We start from the raw sequence: 12082 nt of genomic DNA on the forward strand, positions 1-12082 counted from the left end.
AAACATTGAGCTTTGCTTATGGCAGCGGGAGGAAGTCAGGAATTCATGTCTGGGCACAGGGCGAGCACATACACAAGGATCTTCAGCTGCTCTGTGAGTTTAGTGGGAGTCTGCATCTGAGAATATTTTCTGCCCAAGTACTGTTGCACTCATGAGGTTTAACAGATTGTGGCTTCTGTGCTGAGTTTACCCCTATAGGTAACTTTTTTCTTTAACTTTTTCTTCTTTAAAGTTTTCCCAGATGAATCATAAACTCTCAGTGGGTTTTTTTTCCCGCCCCTCCCATGCTCTCCATAGGGATAGAGTAACTGATCCTTGCATAATGCAAATATGATGTTTCCCGTAAAAGTGGCACAGACATCCAGCAGCTTGGGAGGAACAACAAAAATAGAAACATAACTGATTTGTAGGCAGTTGTCTTGAGGCCTTGTAGGGTAACAGAGTTAAGCCTTTCCTTACTCTATCCATTTAAATGCCCAGCAACTAAGCAGGGATTTTCTGTGTAGCTCCGTAACTGTTTCCAGGTTCCCTTTAAAAGGCTGGTGAAAACTGAGGGCTGGTTCCCCAAATGCAGTGCATTGGTATGTTAGTGCTGAAGCACAGTGAGGAGGCTGACACGGTGCAGAATTGGACAGATCAGATCCTAAGGCAGTTATTTCAGGCTGTCTGACATAGAACCATCTTAATTGGGCTTTGTACCTTTAAGTTTTATTTGCAGTCATTGAAGTTGAGCATCTGAGAAGGAGTAAATCACTGTGTTTTCTAGAATTTTAATTACAGGGCTGCCTGTGACAATTGAGAAATTGGGATTCGTCTGACTTACGAGATGTGGTAGCAGCTTTAGGCTTGTGTAATCACTTTACCTGTCTCATTTCCTCTTGGAGGGAGATAGGTTAAAGATCATCTCAGAACTGCCTATTGTGGTTTTTGAAATGTTTCACCTTTTTGAGTCGTTTCCTTGTAGTCTTATGATGTTTGCTGATACGGAAGGCTAAATTTTCAGGAAGGACTAGATATCTGTTCACTATAAATTCTTACAAAATTCGTAAGGCTGTTGTTAAATATTCTTGAAAATTATTTTATTTTTCAGGATTTGATTACTCTTTCTTGAAGGTTGTGGGGGATTCTTTTTTTTCTTTTACAGTATTCAATCTAGATACTGTTAACGTAATGAAAAGTTAATATTTAACTGTATCCTCTTTGATCTTACTCTAAGAGTGTGTTCTGCAAGAAAGCTGTGCATCTTAAGTGTCCGTACAGAGCTAGCTGGAAAATTAATTTAATTTATTTTAAATGGGAATTATTATTTGTAGTTCTTTGCATGAATGCATTTTCTGTCGGTCTGTATCATCCTGAAAATGGATGTAGTAGGTCTGAAAACTGTAAAGAAACTTCTGGAAGCAAGAGTGGCTGCAAGTTTCTTTGTAACTTAAAAAAATGCCTTTAGCTATGGCTTTTAAATTGAGATTTAATGCCAGAATCGTTTGTTCAAAATAGTTTAAATTATTTTGTAGAGGGATTAGTAGAAAAATCATTCTGTTATCTTGGCCATCCCCGTGGAAAAGAGCAAGAGCTCCACTGGGGATTTGAGGGAGGGAGATAGTGTGTAATGAATATGCTCCTAGCGGAATGAAACTGTTGTAGAACTGGGGAATAACACTTCAATTCAAGAGGAGAAAAAAAGGAAATGAAGCTAAAAATCTGTAATGTTCCCTGTGAAACACAAATTAATGTCTCATAAATTGTTATTTCTTTGTCATTTAAAAGCAAACTTTTTGAAGTTAAATATTGCTCCTTTAAGATAACGTATACAACAATCTATTCAGTCATGAAACCCGTCTTTTCAGCCTGTAGAGGTGAAGCTAAAACAACACTGTGAATTTTTTTTTTTTCCAGTCATGCATGTCAGTGTTTTCCACAGGCCAGAGCTGTGGCAGTTCCTGAAGCAGCAATTATTATGCACATGGCACTTACTTTATGTACATTGTTCAAAATAGTTGCCAGCAATGTCTTTGGGCAGCTCCAAGAAAATGGCATAATTTTACTTGAATTAAAGCAAAGCTGTGCAAATAGCCTTTGCATACACATTTGTGGTAAATGTATTGATCCTGCTATGGATAATGATCCTTTTAGAAATATTTTTATTAAACACCTAATTCTACAAATAAAGCAAAGTTCTGTTATTTGTACTATCTACAGTGCAATAGTTTCTGATCTCTTAGATTGCTTGGGTCCTCTAGCTGTTAAAATGCTCAGGGTAAATCTCACCTGTTGTGTGACTGGGCTTACAGTACTTGTACTGAATATTACATCTCAAATAAAATGTTTTGAAGAGCTGAATGGACTTTGCTTGTACAGGTCAAGCATGCTATGGATGAATGGTACCACAAATGGACAGTCTAATACTTCCTGGAGCAGCTGGGCTTACGGCGCGTGAATCTTGTAATGTATCTGTCTATTTGCAGCCTGGAGTCTCCTGACTTAGGTCACTGAAGCAGCTTGAGCAATTTGCTTCTAGCCATCCTCTTTACTAAGTAGAGTTTTTCATATCTGAGCAAAAAGCGTGGTGTGGACTGGGCACTTGAATTAATCATTTTAGTAGAGTACAAACAGCTTGTGTCTGCAGACTGAGCACTTCTGCTTTAGTGCACCTACAATCCAATTCTTGTCAGGTTCTTTTAAGAGCTTACTGATACCACTGTGCTTATTCATGCATACCTCACTTTGACTCTTGAGAAAGTATCAGAGAGACTTTATAGCAGTCTGCTCCCTTTAGAAGTGAAATTGGTAACTGGTCCAGAATCAAAAGGTATGCAAATACTAGGATCAGTATATAAATGGTATGGTAAAATGTATTTATTGGAATTGTGCAATGTTCAGCCTATTAATGAAAATGTGCACAAATCCTCAATTTCATATTTTGTTTTTGGATTGTTTTCTTACATGAACCAGCTCCCGATCAAAGCCATTTGCTTATATTTAAATGCAAGTGCTTTATATTTTCCATTTTATCTAAAATAGTAAAATATTAACCTTATGGAAGACTTCTCGTATAACTACTCAAACTGATAGGTATTTTTAGTTGTCATACTTGTTGCTCTCAATTTTAGACACTGTACTTTCCAGAAGACTGTTTCATTTTCCTCTCTGAGAATGAGGAACTGGAAAAAAAATCCATGCTGTAAATTACATTTTTAACACAGTTCTAGAAATACATGATGGTGATACCTTGTAACTCTGCATAATGAGTTTTGTTGGGCTCTTCTCAATGAATTAGCCTTGTCTGTTCTTGTCCAAGGTTCAGAGGCTTGTAATCCATAGTTTTTCTTTTCTGCTTCTACTATTCTTGTTTTGATTAAAAATAAAAGGTTATATTTTAAACTTTGTGGTTTATACCAAAATCTTCTGTTCTAGTATTTGATGGGTTGTTTCATTAACTCATGTCAAAGGAAAACCAAAACCCAAAAAGTCTGATATGGCAGTCACTGTTGTCTATGCACCTTTAGTTACAAAAGCAATTAAATTGGGTTGTGTAGTAGAAGAAATGTTAGGAGGCTTGTGCACAGTTGTACAGTAAGAATTCTTATGATACTAATGCTTATATAGGTCTAAGATACTGACATACCCATTACTCCACTTATTAAATGGACTTGTACTGATAATTTGTTTTCTCCTTTCTTGGGGGAATGGGAGGGCTGTGAAAACATTTGGTGTAAGCCATTTTTAATCTAATAAATTAGGGATGTCCATTTAATCCAAGTTGCTATGTCTGTACCTGTATGTATGAGACCATACATATTCATGTCGTATTAAAAGAACATTTTTCTTTTTAAAATATTTTTGTTCCTAGTATTATATATTTCTCATCTTCAATGCATCTAATGAAATCTTTAGAAGGAAAACCTTATACTCTTGGTACATACAGTTCTTATTTCTTGGAAATTTTTAATGGGCTAATATTTTCTATTAAGCATTTAAAATTAATTGCTTGTATCCTTGAGGAAACCCAATTAATAGTGATCACTAGTTGATACTATGAATAAATAACAGTGCTACAAAATCTCAGATGCCATGGTGGAAGGCCATGTAACTTGTTGGACAAACACCTCAAGGTCATAAATAAATGCAAATTTTGAAAGAGATTTCCTAATAATAATTTAATTTTGAAATGCTACTTTACAAAAATACTGACAACTTCTGTTTGTTGAAAGTCTTCTTAACAGGACTCCAGAAGGTGGACCATGGAGATCAGTATTTCTGTAGGGTTGTTTTAGTATATCTCCCAGGGTTTCTGGGATGATTGTTTTTTAATAAATTTCTGGCACTAATAACTTATAGAATAACAGCTGAGGGGGGGAAAAGGGCAACTACAAAGAACCTAAAGTGTATTTTTAAAAGTCATTATTTTTGAGGTGCTGAGAGAGTTGGCTCATGATGTTGGAATGCACACTGTTAACAACGATTCCTTTGAAGAGGTCTCTGTAGCCCAGTGTTAAAGGCAGTCAGAGACCAACCATAATTAATACAGTCTTTCAAATTAGTGGTGAAATTCATCAGCTGGTTCCATAATCTCACTCATAACAAAATACAACCTCTGTTATATCTTACTTAGTAAGAGGAAAAAGAAGTGCTTGAAGTGTAACTTTGAATGTATTCATAAAAGGAGTGATGAAAAGGAATATGAGGTAATACTACCTACTACATAGCCTGTACTACCTGAAACAGGCTTATGAAAGTAAGTTCGATGCAAAGTCCCAAAGAGTTATTCTGTGGATGTATGTTCTGTACTCAGGGAAGAAAAAAGTACTATTTGGAAGTAGATAGCACTGTAATATCTTACTGTAGAGAAAATACTTTTTGCTTGGGGAAATTTGGATTATTTTTAGTCTATGAAAAATGAATGATATTACCGGTCTGTCTCCTAAGAAAGCTGTTATTCTCATGAATGCCAATAGCTGGTGCTTGAACCAGCCTTATGCAGTGACAGGATTGTCCCACTCTTTCTCCAGTGTCCTTTTGCTGCTGTGTTAGACCTGTGAGTTAGAACCACTTAGTTGGACATCAACTGGTTTATGTTACCTCTCTGTTAGTTATAATTATTTTGTCTTTTTGGGGTGAGGGATATAGATGCAAAAAGCCCCAAACAAACAAAACCATAACCATAAATAAACTTTAAACTTTAAAAGCATTTAATGTACACTCTTCTTAAATCTTTCCTACAAGTTCAGATAATTCTTATTTGTCTGAGGACAGAGGTCTTATTTCCTCCTCATGGCTTGTTTACTCCTAGTACAGTGTGGGCAGCAGATTTGAAATTGTGGATTTTTAAAAAATCACCTTAAAGCAGATTTAGTTAATCAGTCTACCTTGGATCCACATGATTGATTTTTTTGATTCATCTGTGTGGTATGGGTCGAGTTATAATTTAAGTACCCCTAATTAAACTGCTTTGGCAGCCACTGCTACAATAATCTCAGCATCCAGTTCTCTCAATTTCTGTTCTTCACCCAAGGGTAGCATTACATGTGTAATTTGGTGGCAGTTATGGAAACAAGCATTATTTTTTCCTTGTCATTTCTTCCTGTCAGTATGTAGAAATCTTTCTGAAATTTTTGAATTGTCCAATAAAATTTTGAGACACTTTCGGGTGTGTTTTTGATCAATGTAAAGATGACACCTCAAGCTGACAGAGAGCCACCTGGTACCCGGTAGTGTGGACAAGATGATGGAGGTTTATCTCAAACTGCTTTACCCTGTGCTGAAGGGGGCAAAGGCTATTGGCAGAGTATCTTGCTTTATCCCAAAAGAGTGGTATTAAAGCCATAGTCCTACCTATGGTAGTGTTGGATTGCATCCCTAGGAATCCAGAACTGTAACTTATAAGAGACTTAACTATTGTGGTGTTTTAGATGATACTCAGTACAGAGTAAACTAGCACAAATACCAAAATTATGTCAAATCCTTTAAAAGACACTAAGGAAAAAAAACTCAAACCAAACAACCATCAAACAGCTAAAGTAATTTGAAAGACTGTAAGGAAAAAAAAAAACCCCAACCAGACTCCAAAGAGCTAGTAGAATCATAAAAGGGTTTGGGTTGCAAGGGGTCTTAAAGCTAGTCTAGTTCCAGCCTCCTGCGCTAGGAGGGACACCTTCACTAGACCAGGTTGCTCAGAGCTTCATCGAGCCTGGCCTTGAACACTTCTGGGGATGGGACATCCAGAGCTGCTACTGGCTGTAGGTGTCGGACCTAAATCAGCTCTAGTTGTCTCGCAGGAATCCACCCTGGGAATACTTACGGCCTTCCTGCCCTCCACTGTGATTCTGTTTTTCACATTTGTGATTTCCCGGCCCCCTCCCCCCGCTTTGATTTTGCTGATCTTTTAGCGTGGAAGGCGTGTTTGGCTTTTGGCACTGTGCAGAGCAACGCCGGGCAGTTTATTTAATTCATCACGGTTTTAACAGATCGGTTGGAAGTTTATTTAAAACTCGGTAAAGCACAAACAGCCTTTTATAGCCCCTTTTGGTTGTAGTTGCGAGGAGTCGCGTGGTTGGGCTGCCAGGGGCTGGGTGGCTCGGCGGCTGTGCCCGTGGCGGCTGAGAGCATCCCTCGGGAGCGGCGTGGGCACAGCCCGGAGGCGGAACACGCGCAGCCCCCGCGGCGCCTCGGGGGGGCCCTGCGGCGGGGCGGGGCGCGGCGGGCGAGGAGGGTCGGTCCCGGCAGGAGCCGCCCCCGCCCGCCGCCCGCCGGCCCTGCGTCACACCGGCACCGGCACGGCACGGCACGGCACGGCCCGGCCCTCCCGCGGGTGCTGGCGGAGGCGGCGGGCAGCCGGCGCCCCGCTCCGCCCTGCCCGCACCATGCTCAGCCTGCAGGACTCCCTCTTCTTCGAGATCAGCATCAAGTCTCTGCTGAAATCCTGGAGCGGCAGCAGCAGTAAGTATGTTGCTGCACCGGGAACCGCAGCAGCATAGCAGATACCTTACCCCTTGTTTTTTTGGTTTTTTGGGTTTTTTTTGCATTCTGCCGTGTGAAATTGCCCTTTAAAAGCCGGGGTTTTAGCAGTCCTGTGTGCTGGTGCAACTTGGCATAGCCAGTCTGAGAGCTGTCTGCTTCTTAGTTCTCATGTAAGCTTTTGTATGTGTGTATTTGTTTATTAGTAATTTTCTTAGGCTGCAGTTGTTTCAGTCTGGTAAAGTTCTTTGCACCCTTTGCTGTCCAAGAGAGATGACAAGTAGATGCTCGTCTCTGCGGAGTTGCCAGATGCTGACACTGTGTCTTAGTTCTGTCAAGCTCTAAATGCTTCTTTGAAGCAAATCAGTCACCCTTGGACAGTGCATTTTATAGGGTGGCATTGGTTTTGTGTCTCAAACGTATTATTATGCCTGCAAAAACTGCTGCCTTTGATCTTCTAAGTGGCATGAAACGAGAGTTTCTAGGAGGATTCCTTGTCTGAATTGAACTAGCGAAGCAAGGATGCTGCTCTTGGTTCAGACGACCCATCTGTCCTCACATCACCCCTTCACACAGCCTTCAATGCAGGGTCTCGGGCTGGGAGCTGCCTTGCACTGTGTAGAAGGCTTTGCTAACGTAAGCACAGCAACTTCATGAGAGGACGCCAGGAAGTTATAAAGATGACGTAATTCAGCGTCAGCTGAGTATTTCATGTGTCCTAAGTTTCTTGTATTTGTAAAAACGAGAAAAGTTAAAATCTGGAGGTATCTGGTATCTCAGCTTTATGTTTCATTATGCTGCTTGAGATGTACTGGGATGCACTGTTTCCACTCACTGTACACTTTCATCAAAATACTGCCATTAGGATTTTTACCCTAATGTAGTGGTATATATTTACCTGTCTGTCTTGTTTGAAGGAATTAGTAGCAAGTTATTTGTTGTACAGTGTATTAATTAGTGCTAGGAGAATATGTGGATACTTAGTTTGTCCTAATAGCTCATTCAGACCTGACTTGATTTTTTGTAATCACTGCTGTAATTCATGTTTTGGACTGATAACTTCTAGACTATTGTCTTATGAGTTACAGCAATGAATGTTTCAGAACAGGTATACTTATAGGTTTTGCTTTTTATTTTGTTTAATTTGCATCTTGCAGATTAACAGTATCTGTTCCAAATTATATCTTGTAATTGTACTTGGTAATTACTAACATTCTTGCTGAAATAGAGATAACAAGAAGGATTTTTTAGTATTTTATAGTAGAAGTTGAAGCTGCCTTATGAAAATTATTAAAAATCCTTAATGTTGATTCACGTATATAGTTTCCAAACTAAAGTAAACCATGGGATACAATCAGTTACAATAAAGTCGATCTGTAAATAGATAAATAATTGTATAGATAAGGAGATAAATAGCAGCATCTAGACGAGATAATTGTCAGCTGTGACAATATAGAGAGTAATAATAATAGCAACAAGATAGAGAGTAATAATAATAAAAAGGGTGTCTGAGAAGAGGTTATATATGATGCTATGTTCTCTCCTTTATGCCCTCTGTTATGTAAGCACAACGGAGTAAGATCTTCCTGACTCCTTCATCAGGAAGTGGCACTTGGATCATCTACCAGCAAACCAATTTTCTGTATTCGCTGATTAGATAGCTGGGGTTTATTTCACTTTTTCCAGGATTGTCACTCCATTTGTGAAAATGGTTGTGATTCCAGCATAGCTGCACGTCTGCTCTGTGAGCGTGCGAGAGTCGCATTCTGATGGTGCGCTGTGCAGACTGGCCAGGAGCAGAGCCCTCCGTGCAGCTTGTGCTGGCTCCAAGGATTGTGATTCACACACATACCTCAGTGAGTTGAGCTGAAGTGGGCAAGCCATTTTCTGTGTTCTTAAAATATTTTCTAATCAAGTTATGCAGTATGTGCAGAGCAAGGAACAACACAATGTTTATGTTGAGGATGTGTTTGGAAATTCAGTAAACGTTCATATGCTAAGAAATTACTTGAGAAAAGATTTTGCTGTATTTTCATAACATTTTTAGGTGCAAATGCTACTTTTCATGGTTATATGATAACTTAGAATTTTTATATGCTAATGAATGTCAGAAAAGGAGTAGATATACTTGCATGCATTTCCTGTGCATAAAAATAAGCATCTGCAGAGAGTGTTTAAGTGTGTAACAAAAAGGCAGCAAAGCTGCACGGGTCTGGTTAAGGGCTTGCTTAGCTGGCATACTGTTGCAGTGCTGGCTAAGGTTTTATTGTAGTTGATCTTTTTTCTTTCAGTAGCAACAATGAAGTGACATTCATACGGCCTAGTTTCAGAATGCTGTTTCTGTGCCAACAATTTTAGGCATTACTTCTTTTTAAATGGAGTCAGGAATGTTCTTTTAATCCAGTAGTGAAGTGAGGATGTTCCCGCTTAAGAACTATTTGCTTACTGAAGTTGTGAATGTAATGGAGGCTTTGTACTGGCTCGTCCTCAGGTTGCTTGGCTCCACAGTATTTAAGGAATCTTAGTTGTGATGATGTATCTCAATGTTCTTGGATTCTGTTGTTTAGTCCATTGCAGTTTCAATGTGTGGTCTGTCTAACTATAATTCTGAGTTTCTAAATTGTAGGAAGAATATTAATTTTGATTGTTATTTATGTTGCTTGGTGCAAGAAAGCTCCTATATTTTGTCCACAAAACCCTTCTTTTAAGGTTAAGGAGGTCTGGATGCCATGAGAATTACTTTCAGTAATGCAATATGTGGGTTCAAAAACCCCATGTGGTGCTGCTTACAGTGAAAAGCATTAAGTAATCAATACCTTTCTGTAAGACATGACATAAGTTTTTGTGAAAACTAGGCATGTATTTCTGGGCTTACAGTTTGGACAGGAACAATGGATTTCCAGTAAACACAAGTACAACCCATTACTGCTTTATTAAAAGCTTTTCTGTGTTTCCAATATATACTGTATTAATAGTCACGTCCTGTTTGGAAATTAAGATTTATTTCTGGAATTTTTTTTTTTAATAGTATGTATTGTTCTCCTAAAAACTCTCACACAGCTTTCTGTTGCTGTGCTGTACTTGTGCTGTGTCTGTCTGGAAAACATTAGGGACTAAATAGAAGGGTACACCTTTCCTGTGGGTGCTTCTCTGTCCTTGAATTCATCCCTGTCTTCCTCTGATAAATCAGTTTTGGAGGTGCTTTGTGGGATTTTTCACCTTGCTCAGCTTGATTAAGGAATCATGCATGTATCTCAAGACCTTATGGTGGTTAGGAGAACAGGGCTGCACTTTAACAACACCCCTGCCAAAGCTACATTGAGGTCGTTGCCCTGGCCTCTTTTTGATAAGGGTTTGTGACCGTGATTTTCAAAGTTACTTAGACTTGTGAGCCTGAGAACAAAGTCCTGCCAGGAAAGTGAGCTGTGTTTGCCTGTACAGCAGTTGGTTTGGAAGCTGTGTTATAAAATCAGAAATAAATGGAGCAACTTTAAAGGCAACAGAATTATTGGAGCTACAGCTGCCAGGTGCTGACGAGCATGTGAAAATTGGGGAGCTGCCTGGCAGATACTTTTGAATCATTCTTTCTGTGAATGAAAAAAAGCACTTGGAGTTTGCTTTTTAAGATTCACTTACCTTCCCATAGGATTAATTTGACTGAAGTTGACTTCCTCCTTCACCAACCAAAAATGAACTCTTGGATCTCAAGAGAGGTTCTGCTCTGCTAATACAGTATTTAACAAAGTAGATGTAATGGCTTCATTTTTATCTTGTGATTTTCATTTGAGGACAGCAGTGAAGCTGTCATTTAAATAAGAAAGGTCATGTAACAGTGCCATGATAGGAGTGTATATGAAAAAGGACCATAGGAAGAATTCTGGGAAAACAAATGTTTTCTTGACAGTCTTGTTCTTTTGGAGATGATGGGTGAGATGGAGTATATGTGGAGTCGTGCATGGCTTTTTAGCAAAATCACAGATTTGCTGCTTTTGTGTCAATTTGGTAGTGGATTATACTTTTTAAAAGTGGTAAAAGCACAATTTTTTTAACATATTAGGAATCATTATTATATGGTAAATTTCAACTCGTTTTCCCAGTAACTGTCAAACTGCAAAGAAAAATAAAACCTGGGGAAACAATTGGTCTGAGACGTTACGATTGCCTCTCCTCCAGACTGTCCATTGGGCCTTAGTGGCACTATGGTGCTCTAGAGAATTTTCATACATCTTTTATATTCCAGTGGAGAAATCAGTATTACTTCACAATGTACAGAAATCCTATTTTCACAAGATACTATTTTTAGTGCCTTCTGAAACAATAATAGTAATTAAATAAGTACAATATTAAGTAGGGTGTTAATGGTATTTCTCTAGTGGCAAGCATCCCAAACAATAATATGCTCAGTCTTTTTGGTAGGAAGCTTTTTCTTTATTGTAACCTTGACTTTAAAGAATCATGTTAGTTGTTGCCTGGTATGCTGAAACTTGATAGGCTCTATGTAGAGAATGTAACAATTTTGCTTTATGATTATATCTTCCAAAAGTGTTTTGATGTATTGAACAGTGAATTTTTAAAATGAAATTTTAAAATCCAAATTTGTTAAGTTTTGAAGAAGCTACTAAATTCTTTATTTTTGAAAAAAAGGCATCTAAGTGTACTTTGTGTTAGCAAATGTAGTTACAGGTCCCTGTACTACTGGAGCAGCAAATTCTTTTCCTGTAGAAGGGACATAAGACTTTTCCATAGTCTTTCAGTTATCAGGGGAAAAGCAAGTTTCTGTCAGTAGTTAAGAACCCAATACAATGGAAATGTATCAATGTGTTAATGTGTTGTGGAATGTAACCTCCATATTTGGCTCTGTTTATGAACTTATGTGGCCTTTGATGATGGCTTCTTGTGCAGTACATCTTGAGTCCCATTGTGTTTCCTGATACGTGGTGTGTTGGCATATATACCATTAAATGAAGTGCCAGTAATGTTCTGTGTAGTAAAATCTGCTATGCAAAGAGAAGATTGGGTGAGCTTTCCCCCCCCCTTCCTAAGGGGGAATTTTGGAATAACAAGGTCTATAAGTAGGTGTAGGCTGGAAGACGATAACAAAGCTGTGGGTATAACATCCAAACTAATC

At 38.7% G+C, this 12082-nt stretch overlaps 1 protein-coding gene across 12 annotated transcripts in view; it reads left to right on the forward strand.

Moving 5' to 3' along the window:
* FRYL (FRY like transcription coactivator) overlaps positions 1-12082 on the forward strand; it is a 168718-nt gene that overhangs the window by 42129 nt on the left and 114507 nt on the right. The window contains exon 1 of one of the 12 annotated variants that reach the window (XM_085059000.1): positions 6835-6936. The exons of the other annotated variants lie outside the window; for them this stretch is intronic. Within the exon in view, the coding sequence (XP_084915126.1) occupies positions 6861-6936 (76 nt within the window). The 5' untranslated portion in view covers positions 6835-6860. Of the gene's footprint in view, positions 1-6834; positions 6937-12082 lie in introns of those variants that run through there. 12 annotated transcript variants of the gene reach the window in all.

Source organism: Lichenostomus cassidix, chromosome 4 (assembly GCF_008360975.1).
Source record: "Lichenostomus cassidix isolate B80296 chromosome 4, HeHo_3.0, whole genome shotgun sequence".
Lineage (NCBI taxonomy): Eukaryota > Metazoa > Chordata > Aves > Passeriformes > Meliphagidae > Lichenostomus > Lichenostomus cassidix.